We start from the raw sequence: 24,410 nt of genomic DNA, 5'->3' as shown, positions 1-24,410 counted from the left end.
CATAATGGTGGAGACTTGTTTGCGATGCAAAGTGGAAAGAGAGAAGGGGACTGCTGCAAGAGATTTGTCAATGTTTTCAGGTTCTGCATGGGATGTTTAACTTATTGTAGATTTGATTGTACAGTGGTACCTTGGGTTACATATGCTTCAGGTTACATAAGCTTCAGGTTACAGACTCCGCTAACCCAGAAATAGTACCTCGGGTTAAGAACTTTGCTTCAGGATGAGAACAGAAATCGTGCGTGGCAGCAGGGGGCCCCATTAACTAAAGTGGTGCTTCAGGTTAAGAACAGTTTCAGATTAAGAACGGACCTCCAGAACGAATTAAGTTCTTAACCCAAAGTACCACTGTATTCAGAAATGCTTCTGCATTTTCAGAAACCTCAAACTTATGAGCTTGGTCCTGGTATTTTTATGCAAAATTTTGCTGGAAACAGTGTGAAATTTTCCAGTTGCCAGGCTTTGGGGAATTTTTTCCCCTTGCAATGAAACTTCTTGGGTGAAATCTGATAAAATTATATCTTGCTGTCCTCCCATACAAAGGGTGAAGAAAGAGACATTTGACAGAAAATACTTAGGATCTTGTCTCTTACATTAGTTCACAGAAATTGAGCAATTATAACGTTGGAACGAGTCACAGTTTTCCATCTTGTTACCAGTATAATCTTGACTTGGTTTATTTCTCATATATATATATATATATATATATATATATATATATATATTCCATATAGAAAGTTGCTTTTGTTACGCAACAATTATATTCCAATTCAACCAAACTAGTGACTTCCCACTCTCCCAACATCGATGTTTATAACCCAAATTACATAGAATCACATTTTAAGGTTCCATCTTATCTAATTTCATTCTCTCTAACATGTTTCTTAATACGTTCTGTTATTTTCTTACACTTCAAACCCCACTGTGGTATTCACATAAGGGAAATAACTTTTTATATAGATTAGTATATTCCAGTCTTCTTTAAAATATTCTAAATTTGTATCTTTTATCAATGCTGTCAATTTTGACATCTCTGCATATTCCAAGATTTTCACCAGCCATTCTCCCTTTGAGGGTGTTCTCTTCTCCTTCCATTTCTGTGCATAGAGAATCCTTGCCACTGCAGTCACATACATACGGTAAATACTGCTGAGGCTTTCTTTGGGATTTCGCTGTCTAGTATCCCCAGCAGGAAAGATTCTGGCCTCTTAGGAAAAGTCACTTTATTTCCCCCCCTTAATTTCATTAATATCATGTCCCCAAAGGTCTTTGCTTTTCTGCAGGTTTACCACATATGATAGAATGACCCCTTACATTTCCAATTAATTTCTCATAATTTTCACATAAACCTACTTCAAAGTTTGACCTTTGTTCTGCAAATCCATTTTTAAAATCTTTTTTTAAAATATAGATTTCATTTAATTTATGATATTGGAACCAGTTACCCACTGAGTTCACATTACCCACTGAACGCACATTCATTGTCCTGAAAACTCTTTAATTCTCTTTATATAGCCCATTTGCATTGCATATTTGTTTATGTGCTCAAGCCTCCATTGGTGATAACCATAAGGAGGTTTTATGTTCCAGAAGACTTTTAGTTCTCCTCCACACCTCCATCAGACTCCTTGATTTGTTTGATTTCAATGCTCTGATTTTCCAGCAGAGATAGCAGCTTTTAAAAGAAGTCTTCCATAAGTGCTTCTCTTTGTGAAGGAGGGCATCTGATGCCAATTACTCTTTACTTGGGATTCCAAGAGTGAGATCTGCTTATCTGCAATACTCTGATTCGCTTGTGTAACCATCTCATGCATATTCAAATGTTGTTCAAATTCATTCTTTTTTTATGCAGCTCTGAAAGCTCTGTTTTTACTTCAGCCATATCTTTTTTTAATCTCAGCAAGATCTTTCTGCATTGGTTTGTAAGGCACTAGTATTTATATCATTTCCAGCCGCCTCCTCCCCATCTTTTTTTGGCTCGGCCATTGCTTGCACAGTTGGGTTTGTTTCTTACTTAATTCTGGTATTCATAGTGCTCATAATTAATCCTCTTCAAGATTAGGGGTAACGTGGAATAGGAAAGGAAATATTTACCCAAGTAGTGAAAGTCTTTGTTCACACAGTCTGGTAACTTAGCTGTCCTGAAAATACTTAGCAGACAGGAGAGGGGAGTCAGTGCTCATGGCCCCATGTCCAGGCCAGAAGGGTTAATTTTCTGATACTTACCACAACATGTATCAATGAAAGACATCAACATGCCATTGGTAAAAATGAGTATTTGGCACTTTGTCGTTGGACCTTTTGGATACTACTGTGTATCAGATTTCATACATCTGTTATGTCATATATACGTGTAAACAAGTCTACACAAGGAGAAGTACATTATGTAGCGCTGGCAGGAGGGAAAATATAATTTTTAATTTCAAGGTCACAACCTCATATTGCTAAGAGACAGTATCAGACCAGATGCTAGAGCAACCTTTCGCAACCTTGGGTCCACAGATGTTTGACTACAACTTCCATAATTCCTGACCACTGATCCTGATAGCTAGGAAGGATAGGAGTGCAGTCCAAAAGCAATTTGGAGTCCAGGATTGAGAAAGGCTGCTCTAGAGGCTCAGTTTGAACATGCAGATTTCTGGAGAGAACATGGCAGCTGCTGTGCTTCTTCCCCCAGTTCTGCTGCTGCTGTGCTCTCTGGGGCTGAGTTGTGGTTTGGTTTGGCTTAGCATGTCACCTGATTCCAGGTTTGTGGTTGGTCTGCTCCAGACAAAGAACAAGACATGGTTACAGCTTATGGTGTGTCTAGAGTGAAATAAAGCACGTCCCCAAGTTCAGATGATGGACTAATGCCAAACCTAGGCTACCTGGCTTAGACTTAGGTAGCAAGGCAGCAGGACCAAGGGAGGAGCACAGCAGTAACAATCTTCTCTCCAGCGCTGTTTGTAATTGGGTCTATACACTGAAAAGTCACTAAAACTTCTTACTTTTAAAAAGCAATCTTCTCTCCAGGAAACTGGGGGTTCACACTAAGCTAGATCTTTAGATGGAACTGAGAAATATTAAATGCCTTGGTGTCACGATCAACATTTTAGATGCTTGAGGTTTTTCTAATTGGGATTCCTTGCTTGATTGAATGAATGAATTTATTAATACGGTCACAGACCAGCGTCAACACACACAATATCATAGATCATAAAAAAATATCAGAAATACAAGGGACAATATGAATTTAAATATAAATACAAGGATTTAAATATAAAAAATTAAAATTAATTATTAGCGTGCCCCCTGTAATTAACATTTAGGGGTTTGGTCATTATGGGATACCACTTGCTTCCTGCGATTGATTGCAAACACAATCAATCAATTTAGCTACATTTAATGTAGTCTTGGGATTGTTGTCCTCTAGCAGTAGTTTTAAACTATGGTATGGTATTCCGATTCTTTCCTGGACTTTTGCAAAACAGGTGTAATAAAAGTCAGACGTATATCCTCATAAAGACGACAACGTGATAGTACATGTGAAGCAGTTTCAACTTCCAACGAGCCACAAGGGCAGACCCGTGCTGTGTGTGGTTTACCCTCAAATCTGCCCTAAAGTAAGGCAGAAGGGAGAACGTTAAATCTGGCGAGGGTAAAAGACCGTCGGTATTTGGGTACCTGAAGACCTGACAGATAATTAGCTGGAGAGAAACCTCTCCCATGGTCCCTTATTTCTGGATGTTTGATCATTTCGCTCATATGGCATTGTAATTCTACGTCCCAGATACGCTGGCGAATTGTAGTCCTAGCTTTCTCGAAGCCTGTCGCTATCAGGGTCTGCTGTGGGATCCCCAAGCCTTTAAGCTTTTCCAGCAATGTAGCTTTCCATCTGGATTGGTAGGTATCTAATAAGGTTAAAGGTGCCAGCCCAACCGGGAAGAAAATAAGCTTTAGCCAATAATGGATCTTCAATATCCATATCCGAGTACTGATAGGAATTTGCCCAACCTCCAAATGGACCGCTATGTTGGATACGCAAGAGGGGATCCCCAGCAGGCAGTGGAAAAACTTAGTTTGGAATGTCTCTAAGAGAGTAAGGTTTTTAAAGCTGCAGATCTGGGATCCATATAACAATTGTGATAGTATTTTGGCAGCAAAGACCTGGGAGGCTGCCGGTATGTGTTGGCCCCCTTTCCCGTAAAAGAATCTTATTAACGCTTTGGTAGATCTTTCTGCATTTGCAATAGTATTATTAATCTGAAAGCGCCAGGAGCCCCTTTCCTGGAAGGTTACACCCAGGTATTTAAAGGTTGCTACCTGTTCTATTGAGCGATTGTCTATTCTCCATTTGTGCCTCCTTCTTTTTTTAGAGAACACCATAACTTTGGATTTGTTGTAGTTAATTATTAGTTGTTCGATGCTACAGTATTTGGTAAAGGATCTCAAAAGTTTTCTTAATCCAACACAAGAAAAAGAAATTAAAACTGTGTCATCCGCATATAAAAGGACCGGGAGAGGCGTACCAGCCAATTTGGGGGGATGGGCATTTTCTTTCTCCAAATTTCCTACTAGCGAGTTGATATAGAAGTTAAATAAAGTAGGCGCAAGGACACACCCTTGCCTAACCCCCTGATGGATTTGGATTTCCTTGGATAGGTGGCCCTGTCTGTCACACCTTACCCCAATCCGTGTATTTTCATATAGACTGTGGATGAGATACAGTAGGCGTTTGTTTATATTTGCGGCACTTAGCTTTCCCCAAAGGCTGTCCCTCGGTATTAAATCAAAAGCAGATTTGAAATCTATAAAGGCTACGTATAGGGAACCTCCTTTTCTTGATGTATATTTCTCCGCAAGATGTTGGAGAACAAGGCCCTGGTCTAATGTTGACCGATTTGCCCTAAAACCCGCCTGTGCTTCTGAAAGAATGTGGTTTTGTTCCAACCAGTCCACTAATTTATCGCATAGGTGGGCAGTGTACAATTTGCTAATGATACTTGGGAGGCTAATTGGCCTGTAATTAGCCGGATCTGATTGGCTCCCTTTCTTGAATAAAGGGATGATGATTGCTAATCCCCAGTCCTCAGGGATAGTGGCCGATTGATCTATGCTGGTAAATAGGGCAGCTAGCACAGGGGCCCACCATTCAACATTAGCCTTAAGGAGTTCCGGTGTAATGTTGTCTACGCCGGGTGCTTTTCCAGGTTTAAGGGATTGGATGACCTATAGATCTCTTCAGTTGCTACTGGGGGCCATTCAGCGCCAATATCACTCGAAGCTGGGGGCATGGCCTGCAGATGTTGATTTGATGTATATAAAGATGAAAAGTAAGCCTCCCAAATCCCAACTGGTATAGTATAATCAATTTCAATCGGGGAGTCTTGCCAACTTTTCACAACTATTTTCCAAAAAGTGGCTGAGTCTTTCCTTCGAGAGGCCTCTAATAAGCGTTGCCACTCCCCCCTTTGGGCCTGAAGCTTTTTCTTTTTAATCAGATCTTTATATTTACATTTGACTTCGAACCATTCCGCAGGCAGCAAGGGTAAGTTCGCTGATTTGTAATTCCTGTACTTATCCAACAAAGAACGCTTCGTAGCAATACATTCCTGATCAAACCAAGGTTTGGATTTGTTGAGGAATAAAGATTGGTGCGATGTCTTTTTTTGAGTCAGGTGGGGTTGCAAAAGTGAGATAAGATCCTGGAACAAGATTATTCTAGATTCAGAACCTGGTGAGTTTAAGAGATTATCTCTTCTCATGAGGAATATATCCGAGTATAGCCTTTCAGATGTTTCAGCATTCAGCTTTTCGGACCATCTAATACGTGAGTATCTTAACTCCATGTTGGGGGACCTGGGGGCTTCAAGTTTATCATTGCAAAATAAATCTTTTCTTGCATCCAGTAGGAGGCAGAGCGGTTAGTGATCACTATCAACCCTCTCCTCCACTCTGCACTCAAGGGCTCTATTTAGGAGATTAAATGATACCATAACATAGTCGATAGTGGAAGCTCCTGCATTTGATATAAAAGTAAATTCCCCACAAGTCTCCCCATTCTTGCGCCCATTTAGTATGACCAGGTCCAGCTTGTTAGAAAGACGCAATAGGCACAGACCTGCATAATTACATCCCTTGTCTTATGAGAGTCTGGTGGGTATAAGATGGTTTTCTTCCACGATGGGTGGCGAGTCGTGGAAGTGTGCATATAGTGCTTCGTCAGACTGGCCAATTCTGGCATTAAGATCACCAGCCACTAGCACTGGAGCTGCAGGGGTTTGAGTCATCAAACCATCAATGTATGTTTCCAGCCCATGCCAGGTGTTTTTAATCAGCTGCTTGCCTCTTTTTTTTGGGGGGGGGAGATATACATTAATCAATAGCAGGGTGAAGAATCTACTTTTCACTAGTAAGGCCATAGCCAGGTGTTACAGTGTCTCTAACTTTACTAAGGACGCCCTCAACCTTGTAGATATTAAAATGCCTAGGCCACCCTTGACTCCCACCCCTTTAGTGCTCGGGGATCCTTTGAGGGACATTGAGGAAAAGCCGTTCACTTCTAGGTCCCCTGTGAGCCATGTCTCCTGTAAAAATACTATGTTGTAGCCTTGGATAAATTTAGCAAAGGATGGATCAGCTGCCTTTTTTTGCCATCCTGCGATATTCCATGATAAAAAGCTAAGGTTGGCTTTACCAAGAACCACTCCTTGTCAATTATCTTCCAAGGTACTGTTGGAGTTTACCATTCTACGTGGCAGCCGACTATCATCCTTACATGGAGAGCTGCCCAGGTGTTCTATGGTGTCAGATGGTAAATGTAGAGTGCTCACATTGGTAGACACTGGGCCTTTGCTATGCAAGGCCTCCTCCTGGTACTCTACCTGGTTGTAGCCTAATTCCGCTTCTTCTAAATATCTCATTTCAGACCAGAAGCCTGGTGAGGTTTCCTTAGGCATGTTTTTCCTTATAGGGAGCGATGCATTGTTCTCCTTTGTGAGTTGTACTTTCTTGATTGCAGGTAGATTAATCTCTGCTTTTATATCTGAAGGTTACGTGGTCGTCGAGCCGCTGAATCGAGTTCTTGTGAGATGATCATTTTGGGAGGGCTCTTGCTCTTTCTTTGGACATCCACCTTGGTTTCCTTATATAAATCTTTCCCGGCCAGCTTATTTCTTTGTGTTTCTAATCTTTCTAGGATTTCAGCTTGTATTAAAGGTGGGGATGTCTAGAATTGACTAATTAAGGTATTTTCTTCAAAGGAGAAGTTGTGTGTAGGGGTATCCAGTTCGTGAGTCGACTGGTGGTTATTCTGACATACAGCTTTATTGTTTTCCACCACCTTTGAATAGATGTCTTTCTTATTTAATTTGATGAGGTGCGAGGGGGGCCCGGGCACTTCGAATAGGCGAGTCACCATCAGGCCCACCCTTTGCAGCTTGATTTTATGTTTCGATGTTATCCTGCATACAAATTTGATCAGATGAACTATTCAAGCTTAATAGCAGTTTTGACAACTATGCTTTTGTTTTTGTTTAACTTTTAGGAGCGACTTCTGATGAGTCTTTTGCCCAGGAATGTTGCCATGGAAATGAAGGAAGATTTCCTGAAGCCACCTGAAAGGATTTTCCATAAAATTTACATTCAGAGACATGACAATGTTAGGTAGGATTGATGCAAGCTTGCAAAATGTAAAGTCTTACAGACATCTCACGTGCACAGTGAAGGGTCGTCTTAGCTGATTCTTCTGGGACTGTAGCAGTTCAAAGGATGGACTGCTGGCTTTGCTTCTAATTCATTGAAGGGGAGAGGAGTGAAGGCACAGGCACAAGCTGAAGTGCTCCAGAATAGGTCTGAATCAGTCAAAAAACGGATTAGGGGAATACCGTATTTTTTACCCTATAGGACGCACTGGCCCATAGGATGCACCTAGTTTTTTGAGGGGAAAATAAAGAAAAGAATTTTTATCCCCCCCCCCCCAAGAGCTCCATAGGCTGCAGATATCTGTCTGAAGCACGGGCGCTCTGCTCCCGTGGGCTCCCCAGGCGTGCTGATAGCTTCCTGAAGCCTGGAGAGCGAGAGGGGTCGGTGTGACCAACCGCACTCCAAGCTTCAGCGAAAGCCTGCATTCACCCCATAGGATGCACACACATTTCCCCTTCATTTTTGGAGGGGAAAAAGTGTGTCCTATAGGGCAAAAAATACGGTAAGTTTTCTTTCAAAGCTATGAACCTCGCTTTTTGCATGCAGAGCATGCAGCACAGTGCCCTAGTGCAGCCTCAGCCTCACAGACAATCTCTGGAAGTAGCCCAGAAACCCACTACAATATTCCTGGCCCTGTTTTGGATCCCAAATGCCATTTGGAATAGAAACTCACCCTGTCCCCATGCCAAGCATCATCAGTGTAGCGTTTTTGCTCACATACAAAGGTATATACACTATACAGGCCTCGGTCCTGTAAACCTAAAAGAGCATCTCCACCCCCATCGTTCAGCCCGGACACTGAGGTCCAGCACCGAGGGCCTTCTGGCAGTTCCCTCACTGTGAGGAGTGAGGTTACAGGGAACCAAACAGAGGGCCTTCTAGTGGCGCTCGCTCTCCTATTTTTAAAAGACTTCTTAAGGCAGCCCTATTAAGGGAAGTTTTTAATATTTAATGCAGTATTGTTTTTAACATTCAATTGGGAGCTGCCCAGAGTAGCTGGGGAAACTCAGCCAGATGGGCGGGGTATAAATAATATATTATTATTATTATTATTATTATTATTATTATTATTATTATTATTATTATTCCTATCTCTGCAAAAACAAATCAACTGAAACAGCCCTTGTTTAACTTGTTTATAGGTAATGATCCTGATATGTACCACTTCTGTATCAAACCACCCATCTATTCTGTACACAGGATTTGAGTACTTTCTTCTTTTGTTTTCCTAAGGTTGTTCTGCTGAATTTTACTTTATGGCTGCATAGAGCTCCCAGTTAGAATTATTTGCAGCTGTTGTTTTGTTTACTCACAGTGAACTCTCTCTATGGTTTGGTTCTCAAAGTCTTTGAACTTAAATCTATTTTTTATGCAAAAAGAATACAGGAAAGAATTCTTATAATCACCTCTGCTCCCAGTAGTAAAGCTGCAAAGACCATGGAAGCCTCAGAGCACCATATCAAAAGAGAAAGATCAAGGAGCTAAAAGCTGACATGAAAACTGAAACCAGAATAATTGCCCAAGAAGATATAGACAGGAGCCTATATATTTCAATCTAATCATGAATATGTGTGTCAGAGTTTCACATGTACCGGTATATGCACATAAAACAAATTTGGAATTGGTTTAAAACATCAGTCTAAAGAGAACTTGAAGTCCATCTGACCTCTGAAAGCTGTGCTCCTTAATCCGAAGTTGCTCAACAGGGAGGAAAAGACACTCTGAATCTGCTAAGAAACAGTCTGAAAACAATCCCTTCACATCTTCCAGAATTCAGTCCTGGTATTGCAAATAGATTCTGGGGCTGATCAAGTTTACAGGACCATTTGCAGCTATCCCCACCACCACAGGAACCCAGATCACCAGCAGTTCTCTGCTTGAGGTAATGGCTTTTTGAGAGCAGCAAGGAATAACTCCGGGTGCAACAGTGGGAAGTCCAGGAACATATGAATTCAGGAGCTGGATCTCTTTTCCTTGTTTGCAAACACACAGTGTAAAACTTTTATCTGCTGAATTTCTGCCTATTCTACTGGTACTATACACAGGAACCTTATCAGATAATAGAGGCTAGCTGTAAAATTGACCCTTTAGATTGACCCTGTTTTATTTCAGATTTTTTGAGCTGGCAATATATAGTGAATTCAGCTGCCTCCAGAACCATGCATTTCATGGTTCGCCAGCATTTCACATGCCACCTACCCAGCTGTCTTCACAGTTTGTGTCCTGAAAAGCCACCCAATATCACCACCCTATCTCCTTCCCTCCCTCCCTCTGCAGCCCAGCCATTGGCCTCAGGAGCCCGGAAAGGTTCCTGGCCCCTGCCTCCACCAGCCATGCTTGCACCTACCTAGTCCACATCCAGGAATCAGCACTCGGCTGTTGATGTTCCATGGCTTAAACGTCAGCTTGACATACAAAAATAAAGAAGGTGGAGCTTTTCCTTGCATGGAGTTAAAAGTCATGCATTGAGATACGCTTGTTTAATTTCTGCATGTTTTGATTCCATTAAAGCACAGCGGCAAAACCAGTAAAGAACTGCTGGCAATCTTAAAAGTAAGTCCCATTGCAGACAGTGTTCCTCCCTTCTGAGTCAGCTGGTTTGAGATGCCAGCTGAGGGATAGCATGTGATGGCATTAGATAAAGCAGTCTAGTCAATGAAAACTTACACCATAATGAGCGTTTTAGGCTTTAAGTGGCCCAAGACTCTTGAGTTGTGTTTGCTGCAATAGCTACCCTCTGGAAAAGGTTTAGGATGAGATACAGGATATTTTTAGTAAGTCTGCAGCTGTTTTATGCATGGCAGTTACCCATCTTTTCAGTTAGAGAGGATGCAAGGAGCTCTTTCCTGACTCCTGGATTATGAGCATCCAATTTCCCCAGGAAATCAAAATAGTGGCAGAAGTTTCTCTCTTAGGAACAGATGCAGCAGTAAAGGTGAAATCACATACAACATATGGTTTCTCCCACAGCATAACTTACATAAACAGGATGCAGATGATGCTCTGGAAGAATTATTGTGGTTGGCCATGATGTGATGGTTTTCCAAACTTTGAAAACTGCTTCTCTCTTCAGTGTCCATGATAATATTCATCATTAACATGTAAGAGCTGCATAGCTGGAATTTAAGCAGGCTACAATAATGGGCAAATCATAAATTACACAAAACCACATCTTGATAGTTGAGAGGATAAAACTAGAAAGATGTGATTATTTTCACATTGTGTGTGTGGTGAACTTTATTAACCTCTCTGCTGGGTTTCTTTGCCAATGCTATATAAGTATATATAATGTGAGTTTACTGTGCATATTTTAAAATGTGTTTTCTCTCTAATTTTCCCACACCAGAGAACTTTCGTTAAGCAGCTAAAGGGCTAAAATTGCATGTTACAGCACAGCCTTCTGTACCATTTCTGTAGTATTTGCCCAGTAGCTGCTTCTTTACTGCAAACAAAGTAGCCTTGTCAAAACAAAATAAAAAAATTCCTTCCAGTAGCACCTTAAAGACCAACTAAGTTAGTTCTTGGTATGAGCTTTCGTGTGCATGCACACTTCTTCAGATACACTGAAACAGAAGTTACCAGACCCTTCTATACCAGTGTATCTGAAGAAGTGTGCATGCACACGAAAGCTCATACCAAGAACTAACTTAGTTGGTCTTTAAGGTGCTGCTGGAAGGAATTTATTTATTTTGTTTTGACTTTGGCAGACCAACACGGCTACCTATCTGTAAAAAGTAGCCTTGTGAGTGAGAGATTTGCAGTGGAAAATATGGCTTGCCACTTTCCCCCTGAAATCTCCCTCACATTATTTCCCCCTATGTGCCTCCTGCCTCATGTTTATGAGGTGAGCATTTATCTGTATGGAACACCAATGGGGTAAAAGTGCCTGGAGGAAGGATTACAGTAAAAGTGGCAGCAAGAAATGAAGTTGCTACATATGACATCCCCGCCTGTTCTTGCCTACAGAGGTGGTTGGCTTGTGCTAAACATAGCTGCATTATAATGTGTACTTAGGCCCTTAGTCTGCAAGTCCGGCTCCTCTATTTCAAAGTGTCCTTCAGGATGGTATGCAACTTATCCCTGCTGCAAGGTGTTCTGATGTTCAGCACTGCAGGACAGCCTTGTGCTGGCTTCTGGTTCTGCACTGCTTTAATGGAGGCAGCCCCCATGACAGCAGGAGAAAGTAGGAGATGGAGAAACCAGGATGATTGAGGGTAATTATCCTTTCAAATTCCCCCCAGGGATGGGGTACGGGCTTCACTTGCAGTTCATTTCAGTACCTGGCTTTCACTTTGGCATGGAATGCAGGGGCCAGGGAAGCACTGAGTGCAAAAGCGCTTTGCCTGCCGAAAACCTTCCAATGCTCCTGTTAATTAGAGCTTAATTGGACTAAAGTGCAGGTGTGTGCTAGAAGAGATGAGATCACAAACTGTGGAACAAACCAACTGCAAGGATTTTAAGGTTTGAATTTGAGATAAGACTTCATTCGGTGCAAAAGATGATGGGGCGGGGAGCCTACGGTTTGTTTGTTTAAAGTTTTTCTCTCTACAGTTATGATTCGGCAACCCTCCCCTGAATGTTAGTTCAAATTATACTTGTACAAATGAGGATGGAAGAAATTGGATTAAAAATATGGATGATAACATCAAAAGGAACTGTGTGTGTAAAAAGGGGGGAAAGGGAGGGAAGCTCTATTTTGCAAAAGTTTTACAATGGAAACATAGAGCTGACACTTCACCATCCTTTATTATCTACAAAGTAAATTGAATAACGCTAAGAGGACTTGGAATTTAATTTAATTGGAAGGATAATTGGCCATATATCTCCACCTGGAAAGATGAAAGGAGTCTGTGAGCTGCCAAGGAACTGATAAGGTTCTATATTGAGTCATCTGCAATATATCCAACTCTTCTTCCCAGGCGAGGGGAAAAAATAGTGACAACAGTTTATTTACCAAGGCAGAGCGACTTTTGCATCTGTTGTTAAAGTTCTCGAAGCACAGGACGGAGCGATGAAGAAACTTCTGGAACAACAATGGGATATTATCTCCACTCAAGGCATGATGAATAGCAGTAACAAACAGGGGAAAGAAAGACATAACGTCTTACAAGGACAGAAAGAAACACCACGGACAGAATAATTGCCACACACAGGAAGAACAAGGATATAGTTTGAGTCCCTCACTTGAAGTTTCATAAATCATTTTGTGTGTCAACACAAATAGAAATTATTAATACTGCAGTTGTTGTATAAGGGATTATTAATATAACTAGAATGTAATTGAAGCTAATAAGATTTTGGACCGCAGAAATAAATAGAATCAGAAAGCCATCAAATCTAGCATCTGGGGGCCACTTTAAATAAATTATATAATTTGGTATTTAAATGATTGGTATTAATAATTGTATTATAAACTGGCATTGTTATAATAAGGCCGATTGGAATGTAATTGAAAACTAATTAAAATTTATCGGGGGGGGGGGGAGGACAGCCTCGTGCTGACACACTCTCTGATCAGGGAGATCTGATCAGATCTTGCGCATTAACTGAACAGCTGTGGCTCACTTGTCCCTCAAGGAAGAGGCAGGACAAGACCTGGAGGAGAGGAGGGAGCCTATGAGGCGAAAACAGAGAACTGTGTGTGAGGGGTATGCTGAAGGAGGCAGATTTGGATCGACATTCAGACTGTAAACTAGTTTGAAGTTTAAAGCCCAATTTTCAAAGTATCCTTTTAATGCAAACCCTTTTCGCTTTAGATGAGAGCAGGTTGGTGAGAGTTGAGGGCATTTGTATGCTTCTAGTTTGGGAAGCCCCCTTTCGCTGCTGTCGTTAGAAGACTGGGAATGTGATTTGGCACCCAAGTTATAAGCAATGGCCACGTAATAACCTCTGTCTTAATAAAAACTCTGTTTGTCTCATGGCCAGAAGGCCCTGATCCAAGTGGTTTCCCTCTTGCCCTGCTCCTTTCCTAGTTAGTCTGACATGAGGGATGGCAAGCTTGTTCAGCTCTGTTTTTGGAATTAACCAAGGGACAGTAAAGTAGGCTGCAGCCCAGGACCAGGACAGACCTCTGTCACTGTATATCTGTTTATGCTACATGTAACACATAATGAAGCAGTAATTTGCACCAACTGGTTTGCCACCATGAGGCAGCCTGCCATCCTTCCTGGACTTCAGACAGCTCCCTCCAGCCCACTCAGCACAGGCAGCAGGCAGAGATAATGGGAGCAATAGTGAAAACATATGGAGGACACCAGGGTGGGAGAGGCTGCTCTGGGCCATTGCATGGGTCTGCCCCATGTAAAGTCATTGAAGACTGCAAATTAAGTAAAGTGATTTGCATTGTTACTTAGCCTTAGATTTCACCTGCAATCCTTCCAAAAATATGTTGGGATAAACACTGCTAATGCCTCTGCATTTCCTTTATTCTCTTTGTAGCATATTGTTTGCAGACATTGTGGGATTCACCAGCTTGGCATCGCAATGCACTGCTCAAGAGTTGGTGAAGCTTCTGAATGAACTCTTTGGGAAGTTTGATGAATTGGCTACCGTAAGCATGTACTTTTTCCTTTTAAAAATTATTTTGAATTGATTTTTTAACAATGTGGTTTGTGTGTATGTCAGAGATTATGCACATCTAAGGCATGAAATAGACTGATTGCTAATCTAGTTCCCACAATAAGGCCCATGAATCACCACACATCCCTGAGGTTTCTGTGAAATCATTTATAGTTTTGGATTTCAGCAACAGAGTGGTAAGAAAGTGGTGAGAAAAAGAAACTAGAGCTGGCATTTTACGAGTAATTCATCACCAACCGTTTCATCATCACTAGTCTCAGATAGAGTAGAGCTGCCATTAATGGGATTTCAAAGGCGTAATTGATATCTGTTGGGAAATTCCAAAAGGCAGCATTTTGTCTTGGATCTTAGGCAAGTCAATTGAAAAACCATGGTTTGGGGGCATTATTGTAAAAAAAATGAAAATAGAAAACAACTTTGGGGGTGTCCTGATTTTGAAATACGGCAACCGGATCTGACTGTCCTCCCAGCAGCTGCCCCAGCGTGCCTCTTGAGGTGCGTTCCTCACCAAGTCTTAGGAGCCTGCAAGTTAGGCTGCCTGGCAGAGTTTAAGGTTAGGAACTGGGTGAATTAATATTTGCCAGTTCTGTACTCACCACCTCATGAAAATCACAAGACGCTACCATTTGTGTCCACTTTTTCAGTTTATTTCATCTTCAAGGATAATATGACTTTTTAACTTGGCTGTTAATGACTGTTTGCTTAATGAATTATTTCCAGCTATAGTACTGAACCTGGTAGTTGCCACGTTAGGCCATCCAAAGCATCTATGTTTCTCTAAATATAGCCACGTTTTCCACATAAAGAAATATTATGCCTGCAGGACAAGCTTGGTAAAATACTTCATAGGGTACTGTAATGTTGTGCAGCTGCGTGTGTGTGACCAGATAAAGGAGAAGCATTCTGTTCCTGTAACAGTAGTGTAGAAGCAAGGATTTCAGCAAGTCTGGATTTTCTCATCTCCGCATGATGGTCCCTTCCAACTCTACGAGGATTCTATGAATTCCTTGTTGTGTGTTCAGCACACAGTGGGGGTGTGGTATGTGGGAGTAATGAATCGTGCAGGCTGAAGTGGATTTCTAGTGACCTCATTCTGCATTGGTTGCAGTGCATGGAGTTTGGCAAGGTGTAGAGCCAAGAGCCAGTCATCAGGCAGCACAATTACTGGCCAGTGTCATCATCCCCATCAAAGTACTGGAATAACATTGTGAGAAGTTGCATGATTTCCCAGCCCTCTACAGCATGAATAACAGTGGGTGTCTGCTATAGATTGCCAAGCCAAACTGAAGATTTGGATGAAGCCTTCTTAGAGCAGATTACCAAACATGCAAAAAGGAGAGAAATAGAAGTCATGGGAGACTTCACCTTCCCCAATATCTGTTGGAACTCAAACTCTGCCAAAAATGTAAGGTCCAACAAATTCATTCATTGCCTCACTGACAATTTCATTGCCCAGAAGGTGGAAGAAGTAGACACCCACAGTAAGGTCACTGTTGTTTCTCTCTCCTACAATTTTTACCCATATACTCTCAATCTGCTTTCCATGCTCAAAGTCATAAATTTCTTCACAAGTGTACACATCCTTTACGTACATAAAATGCTACTCCTCCTCTCTTCATGTTTGGTCTATTCTTTTTGAACAGGTTATACCCCTCAATTCCTACATTCCATTCATGAGTCTCATCCCACTAGGTTTCAGTAATACCTACCAGGTCATACTTGTCATCCTGTACTAAAAGCTCCAATTCGTCTTGCTTGTCTCTGTGCATTTAGAGAAAACTGAAACCATGAGTCATTCCCTCTAACTGCTTTCTTCCTGTATTTTCTTGCCCTTTAGCATGTATCTGGAATACCACCTCAGTTTACTGTGCATCAGTAAAGCTACTATCCCCAGTACCAGGTGTTCTTCTGTTGCTTGTAATGTTGTCTCCCTCCCCCTCAAGATCTAGTATAAAACTCTTCCTGATTAGGTTCATGAGACTCTTAGCAAACACATTCTTGCCAACCGCTGTGAGATGCAGCCCATCTCTCACCAGAAGTCCTTCTTCAAGGAAGTGGAGACTATGTTGCAAGAAACCAAACCCTTCACAGCCAGTGGTCTACCTCAACTATTTTCCTCTCTCTTCCTGGGCCACGACCTTCAATGGGAAGGAGTGATGAAAAGACTACCTGTGCCCCAAGTCTCTTCAGCTTCCTACCAGATTAATGTCTCATTCTTTTCTCTTCCTACTCCTGTGAACCTTGTCCTTCAACACATGCATACCTGCAAATTTCATCTTAGTAGCTAAATTAAAGGTTATGAACATGTACTGTATTTTCCCGTGTATAAGACTAGGATTTTCCCCTAAAAATAATGTCAAAAATCAGGGGGCTTCTTATACGTGGGGCCACAAGTCCCCCAAAATAGGGGGCGTCTTATACATGGGGGCATCTTATAGACTGAAAAATACGGTACCTCTTTAGAGTTTTGCTTAAATCTTGTTCCTTGCAATCCATTGTAACAATTTGAATAATTCCCCATTACCATGCTCATTTTCCTTTTATGTGCTATGAAACCATGAGATTGTATCCACAAGAGAGTAATTAAAGCTACACAGATGTGCTGAGTTATTTCATTTGTTATTTGAAGACGTTGCTGCTGTTGCTCTGCTACTGAGTATTGGGGAGGACCGCTCCCCCTTGAAGCCCATTTTCCACCTTGGGCCTGGGGGAGGCCCCATACTCACCACCACAGCTTATAAGACTCCAAGGAGGCCTCGGGTGTGGGGGGTGGGATGGATGTTTAGTCAGGTTTGGGAATTTGTTTAATTTTGGTATGTTTGTAACTTTTACTGTTTTGGTTTTTGTTTTTATTTTTTTGTATAGGTTTTAATTTGATTTTAAGGGGACGGGTCAAGGCTGCCTGGGAATGGGTCCCAGCCAACAAAATGGCTGGGGCAGGTTCCACAGGGGGGGATGCACTGGGACAACCGATCTCAGTGATCACGGGTAGGAGGAGGAGTTATGCTAAGACCAGAACATGTCACTACCGAGGAGGCAGGTTTAGTTGTTGTTTGAGGACTATCCCTGCCTCCAGGTCTGGTCTTGACCAGATGGATACTGGAATCAGCAAGGGAGACCCACATGACCTGAAGGTACTGCTGTGCAATGCCAGGTCAAGGATTCATAAGACCACTGCCATCCATGAATTGATCGTGGATGGAGGACTTGACTGGGCATGTGTAACAGAGACTTGGTTGGATGAAGCAGATGGGCTTGTCCTTGCCACTGTTTGTCCACCAGTTTTCTCTTATGCACAGCAACGCAGGCCTTGTGGGCGGGGAGGGGAGTTGCAGTTATTTTTAGGAAGTCATTAGTTTGCACCAGGCGTCCTATTGGGAAGACCCAGTTCTCTGAGTGCAGGTTCTGGAAGCTGGGCAATAGGGGCAGTACAGGATTCCTTTTAGTGTACCGACCTCCCTGCTGCACCAAGGATTCCCTGGCCAAGCTGATTCAGGTTGTGGCAGATATTCTCCTGGAGACACCTATTTTGGTTGTCCTAGGGGATTCTAACATCCACGCCAACATGACCTTACAAGGGACTGCTCAGGACTTTGTGGAAAGCATGGCCTACATGGGGCTATGCCTGAATAAGTCTGGCCTGACTTATAGCTGCAGACATGCCTTAGACCTGGTGTTCACCTCTATGGATGTTGGTGATCTGACACTAAGTAAAAGTGAAACAAAAGAAGTGCCATGGTCAGATCACTTCTTGGTGAAACTGGACTTCTCCGCAACCGTTCTCCTCTGCAGGGAGGTGGGACTGATTTGGATGGTCCACCCCTGCCACTTAATGGATCCAAATGGTTTCCAGAGAGTGGTAGGGGATACTTTATCCCATGTTAATGGCCTTCCAGATGATTCCCTGGTGGCCCACTGGAATGTGGAGTTAACCAGGGCTATTGACTGTTTGGCTCTGAAGCTCCCTTTCTGATTGCATGGAGCCTGGACAACCCTGTGGTTTTCCATGGATCTGAGGGCAATGAAACAATTGCTGAGACGGCTAGAGTGCCAATGGCGGATAACTCATTCTGAAGCTGACCGGACAACGGTTAAAGCTCAATGCTGAGTCTACCAAGTGGCGATAGCGACAGCAAAGAAGATTTTCTTCACTGCCTTTGTTGCATCCACGGAAAAAAAGCAGCAGGAGACTCTTTCAAGTGGTTCACAATTTAGCGGAACCACCTGCTCCATTGGGGTCCAGTACGGGCCACATGATCTCCTGCAATGATTTTGCAAAGTTTTTTGCAGATAAGTTCACTCAGATTTGGTAAAAGGTAGACTCTACCATGGGAGCAGGTCTGGGGCAGGAGAGTGCTAGAATCCTGTCTAGTCAAGTTGCGTGGGATCAATTCCAATCTGTTACCTCCGAGGATGTGGACAGGCTGCTTGGAAGAGTGAAACCAACCACTTGTCTGCTTGATCCTTGCCCATCCTGGCTTATAGAAGCTAGCCAGGAAGGGCTGGGCAATGGGCTTAGTGGGGTGGTGAATGCTTCTCTCTGTAAGGGAGCCTTCCCTGGCCTGCTGAAAGAGGCGGTTATCAAAACGCTTCTTAGAAAACCATCTTTAGACGTGTCCAATATGGCCAACTATCACCCAGTCTCAAATCTTACATTCTTGGGCAAGGTGATTGATTCAGTGAGTGGTTGCTGAACAACTCCAGGCACGCCTGGAAAAATATATGCTACTTAGTTCAATGCATGGTATCAGCAATGAGAAAACATGACTATTGTATGCCGTGTTGGAGAAAAACATTAGAACTGCCCTGAAAAACATGTGGACTTGCAGTGAAAAACAAATTGTTGCAAATGCAATTATTCCAGACTTTACATTGCTGCATACAGAAAAATTGTATTGTCATTGCTATACTTGCAAAGTGAGCCTAAAGGGAAGAGGTTTTGTGCTATTCCTCCTCAATTCTTGTAGAAAAATAGAGGAGTGTTGGAATAGCCCCATACTCCAAAAAGAGCAGCAGCCAAAGTTTCTGTGTACATATACTTTGTTCCAGACAGCTCACAATTTAAATTTCAACCAAAGGGAAATTAAGGAGGAAGAGAAAGGGAAGGCAAACATAAATCCTAAAATTCATAGGATGAATATGTACAGGTGCCGGTACCCGTATGACACTGCAGTTCTGTGCAGTGCATATGAAAACGTATGTGGAACCTGTCTGATAGTTTCAGTTGTAATTGAGCTCTAATGTGTTAAGCCAAAGGCTGCACATATCAGGGGGGTTGTGATACAGCTATGGGAGTAGTACAGTGGTACCTTGGGTTACATACGCTTCAGGTTACATACGCTTCAGTTTACAGACTCCGCTAACCCAGAAATAGTACCTCGGGTTAGGAACTTTGCTTCAGGGTGAGAACAGAAATCATGTTCTGCCCGGACACTGAGGTCCAGCTCCGAGGGCCTTCTGGCGGTTCCCTCACTGCGAGAGGCCAAGTTACAGGGAACCAGGCAGAGGGCCTTCTCGGTAGTGGCGCCCACCCTGTGGAACGCCCTCCCATCAGATGTCAAAGCGATAAACATCTACCTGACATTCAGAAGACACCTGAAGGCAGCCCTGTTCAGGGAAGTTTTTAATATGTGACATTTCGGTGTATCTTTTATCTTTGTTGGAAGCCGCCCAGAGTGGCTGGGGAAACCCAACCAGATGGGCGGGGTACAAATAATAAATTATTATTATTATCATGTGGCGGCAGCACAGCGGCAGCAGGAGGCCCCATTAGCTAAAGTGGTGCTTCAGGTTAAGAACAGTTTCAGGTTAAGAACAGTTTCAGGTTAAGAACAGACCTCCAGAACGAATTAAGTTCTTAACCCGAGGTACCACAGTAAAAACTTCTCTCTCTCTCTCTCTCTCTCTCTCTCTCTCTCTCTCTCTCTAGGAAAATCATTGCAGAAGGATAAAAATCTTAGGGGACTGTTACTACTGTGTGTCAGGACTGACCCAGCCCAAAACAGATCATGCCCACTGCTGTGTGGAAATGGGATTGGATATGATTGACACCATCACGTAAGTTCTTCACAGGCTTGCATCCTTCCATAGTAGGAGTGGCTCAACTTTTTTGGCCCAAGGCCCACATTGTTTCTTAGCAAGCAATCCAGGGGTCGCATGTCAGTGGTGAGTGTGGTCACCCCACACTCCCACGCATACCAGAACACACATGGTCCTTTTCGGGGTCTCCAGGAGGTGAATGAAAAGTTCCTTCTCCACAATCACCAGCTGATACAGCAGAGCTGTAGTTTGGGACAGTGATGATCTCTCCTCCTGGCCTGCCTCCCCCTGCAGTAGCATCTCCTTATTTATTGATGTGGGTCCAGAAGAAAGTGGTCACTCTCTGAGATGCTGTTTCTGCATGCCTACCCTAAGACCAAGAAGCAGCAGGGATCAAAGGAGCTTCAAAAATGTTCAGTAGCAACACACACACAAGCACCCATGCCCAAGCCAATTCTAACTGGATTAAGGAGGAAACAACACCCATCCAAGGAGGAAGGAGAGCTTCCAAACCTTTTAAAGAAATGGGTCATATATGCTACATCCTTTCCTATTTACAGGAATGTGAACAACTATCTTCCAGATTCAGGTAGGTAGCCATGTTGGTCTGACGCAGTAGAAATATATATAAAAATAAAAAGAATTGTCCAGTAACACAAATGCTCATGCCAAGAACAAACTTAGTTGGTCTCTAAGGTGCTACTGGACAATTTTGTATATTTTTAAAAATATATTTCAACCATCTTCCAGTTTGGAATAAAAATGCTTGGAGTCAGAGCTTCAAATGTGACTCCTCATTGAGGAATAGACTTTTACCACTCCCCATAACAAAGTGATCAAATTTAGGAGGGTGGTGGATGACTTGACCACATCTGGTTTGAGAGACTGTCTATTGAATATCTCCAATCACTTCTGGGAGCTCAGGTGGAGCAGCACAGTTCTGAGGCACTGCATTTCTGTCCTCTCCAGAGATGTTTGTGTCATTGGGAACATCTCATGGTGCATCTGAAGATCTATGGGTCAGAGATGTCTGCACCTCCAGCCAGAGGAGACCAGGAATCTCATGTGGCAATATGGACTTTCGCTGATTGTTAGGCTGTGAAGACTAATATTGTGAGCAATTTCCTATCCACTGCTCGATGTGGGTGTTCAGGTTTCACCAGAACTCAAGGAGTCAGACTCTGACTTTGGTGTGTTAGTCTCTTTGATGAGGCAATTGCAAAAGTTTCTGCCTGCTACCTTGTAGGAAGGACAGTGTTTGGACCAATCATGAATAAACCATTTTAGACAGAATATTAAAAACAAGATAAAACATCAAACATTAAAATCTTCCCTGAACAGGGCTGCCTTCAGATGGAACACTACCTTAAAATGCCCACTGGAATAAGAAAGTCCTTGCCATATACCTGAAGTTCTGCAAGGAGAGTGTCTGATCCCAATCAAGAGACAGGTCCACGCCTGGGCCCACAACCCTACATGCACAGCTTCTAGTTGGAGGACCACCAACAGAGACACCCTCAAAGATCTCAGCAATTGGGCAGGGATAAAGGGGCTCAGGTGGTACTATCATGGAGCCGGGTTTCTGACCTGGTACCACATGGGCAGACAGTTGTCTGTCCCTATCAACTGTTTAGGTGCAGCACAAGGGTAGCCCCACATAAAGTGCATTGCAGTAATCAAGTCTTGAAACATTGTGGCCATCCTAAAAAGATTAAAAGATAACACAAAGTTTAATCTTCATTACTACGTGGTCAACATCCAAGGAATTGAAAATAAGTCAGGTGTTTTGGCCTCATAGTATTGCATACATTGAAGCTTTTACCCTTGTGGGGAACAGAAAGGGGAAAGATGATCACAAATGTTCTCTAATGTACTGCATTCTGATTCTGTGTTTTCTAGATCAGTAGCTGAAGCCACTGAAGTAGATCTCAACATGAGGGTCGGCCTGCACACAGGAAGGGTGCTTTGTGGTGTCCTGGGCCTTCGCAAATGGCAGTATGATGTTTGGTCAAATGATGTGACTCTGGCTAATGTAATGGAGGCTGGAGGTTTGCCTGGGTAAGTCTCAGCCTGAAGTTCTGCCACTCACCCAGTGGTGTCGTGTGGGGAGGGCCAGAGGGGTGGGTACCCTGGGAGGGTGTTTTTTTGGGTGGGTGAATTTTGCTCCTCAATGCCCTGCCAGCCCTGCTCCACTGTGCCCCTGCTCCCCATGGCCCTTGGTGGGCACAACAAACATGTTCCGAAGGAGCGCACTCATGCTGCCCTGCCAGCCCCACACTGTTTTGTGATGCTGCAGGGCTGCGTGAAGAGAACCAGAATGGTGCAAGCCCCCTGCATCCTCTTCACGCAGCCTTGCAGCCTTGCAAAACAGCGTGGAGTTGGCAGGGCAGTGTGGGTGTGCCCTTTGGGCAGGTGTGCAGCGCAGCTCTGCTGGGTGGCAGGGAGTCACTCCAGCAGCACCAGTGGTATGCACCCCAGGCACCAGTGACACTTGCTACGTCTTTGCTGAAGGGTATTCAGGGCCCCAGTGAAGGGTGGTGAATTCTTGCAGGAAAAGCCTGTGGCATCTGCACATGTCAGAGGGGTCAGCACCATGTCAAGACTCCATGCCTCTCAGTGTGTTAATATGCCACCAACTCTGTTGAAAGGGCATCCGTTGCAAACATTTATCAGTTTGGTGCTAGGACCAAACTGGATGAGACAATCTTTTTGGGAAAATCCAAGATTTCCCTACCCAAACCAGTTGAGGATTTGGATTGGGGTTTAGCAAACCCCCTTCTTCACGCTCAGTGTGTGTGTGTGTGTGTGTGTGTGTGTGTGTGTATACACATAGGCTAGAAAAAAATTGTGACCTAGCAGAAGCTTTGACGTACCGCAGAGTAAGTAAGCCTATGATGTTTCAAGGCACTGTCTTTTTTCTTGCCTACTCCCACCTAATCTCTAGGAAAGTGCATATTACAAAGACCACCTTGGAGTGCCTGAATGGGGACTACGAGGTAGAACCAGGCTATGGCCATGAAAGGAACAGTTTTTTGAAGAAGCATAATATTGAGACCTTTTTCATTGTGCCATCTCACCGGAGGAAGGTATGTCTTTCATTCTGGCTGCTAATTGCATAGGCTTTGTGGTCTGATTCTTCTATGGTGTTGTGACATCATAAACGATTCATGTGAATTTTCATCTATGAGCTGAACTTCTATTTGAATTGAACAGGAAACGCTGAGCTAAAACACTCCATGTCAGTTAGATGGTCAATCTCTTTCACTGTGAACACTGTGGACACTTAGAGAACTGAAACATTTGAACAAAAAAGTATTCAGTCTAAAATAAAACAGCATGGAATTTGTGTCATTTTTGAGTGAGTGGGAGTATATATTGTATTTTATTTGTTTGATTTCTTTGTGAACCATTTTGTGATCTTTTCTGAAAAGCAGTATATAAATACTTGAAATAAATAAAAAACAAGCATGATGCCAGTAAGTAACATTCATCCATCATTTTCCTATTTTTATTAGATTAGTATTTTACAGAACACTTTACCTGAAAGTTCTCTTGTGCAAACCACACTGAAATCATTCATTGTGCCCTTAAATGTTGACTTCATATCTTTAAAAACTGAGAGAAGTGAAGTTACAGGGAACCAGGCAGTGGGTCTTCCCATCAGATGTCAAGGAGATAAATAAATATACAACTTTTAGAAGACATCTGAAGGCAGCCCTGTATAGGGAAATTTTTAATGTTTGATGTTTTATTGTGTTCTTATATCTCTTGGAAGCCACCAAGAGTGGCTGAGGCAACCCAATCAGATGTGTGGGTTACAAATAATAAAACTATTATAATTATCATCATCATTATAATTATCATTGTTTTTATATTTCAGCATGTGAGCATGGTGTCTTTTCAAGTCTTTCTGATATTTGTAAGGATGGAGAACATAAAACATCACATTTAAAATGATGTTTCATCTGCAGCAATTGTGTACAATGGGCTTACTTATAAGTAAGGAACTGGGCGGACTAGCTGTTTGTATTGCAAGGTTTGGGCATAAATATTTGTGTTTGGACAAGTGACCTTTGGGGTGATGAGTGTTCGGAGAGCTGGACCTGTGG

General features: G+C 42.8%; 1 protein-coding gene and 1 long non-coding RNA gene across 7 annotated transcripts in view; one reads left to right on the top strand and one right to left on the bottom strand.

Moving 5' to 3' along the window:
• ADCY1 (adenylate cyclase 1) overlaps positions 1-24,410 on the top strand; it is a 392,554-nt gene that overhangs the window by 120,237 nt on the left and 247,907 nt on the right. For all 3 annotated transcript variants that reach the window (XR_014557036.1, XR_014557037.1, XM_083706262.1), the window contains exons 3-7: positions 7,526-7,644; positions 14,122-14,233; positions 20,192-20,319; positions 22,201-22,359; positions 23,246-23,387. Coding sequence is in view for 1 of the 3 variants with exons in the window: in XM_083706262.1 (XP_083562388.1) it covers positions 7,526-7,644; positions 14,122-14,233; positions 20,192-20,319; positions 22,201-22,359; positions 23,246-23,387 (660 nt within the window). In the remaining 2 variants the exon portion in view is untranslated. The remainder of the gene's footprint in view (positions 1-7,525; positions 7,645-14,121; positions 14,234-20,191; positions 20,320-22,200; positions 22,360-23,245; positions 23,388-24,410) is intronic.
• LOC310828699 overlaps positions 7,651-24,410 on the bottom strand; it is a 61,143-nt gene continuing 44,383 nt past the window's right edge. For 2 of the 4 annotated variants that reach the window (XR_014557066.1, XR_014557069.1), the window contains 2 exons: positions 23,379-23,497; positions 7,651-7,832 (listed from right to left, as the gene is read on the bottom strand). This is a non-coding gene — a long non-coding RNA (uncharacterized lncRNA). Of the gene's footprint in view, positions 7,833-23,378; positions 23,593-24,410 lie in introns of all 4 variants that reach the window. The other 2 variants (XR_014557067.1, XR_014557068.1) reach the window with 2 other exon arrangements.

This window comes from Podarcis gaigeae (assembly GCF_964106915.1).
Source record: "Podarcis gaigeae genome assembly, chromosome: 12".
NCBI classification, from domain to species: Eukaryota; Metazoa; Chordata; class Lepidosauria; order Squamata; family Lacertidae; genus Podarcis; species Podarcis gaigeae.
This window is presented reverse-complemented; position numbering and strand designations above follow the sequence as displayed.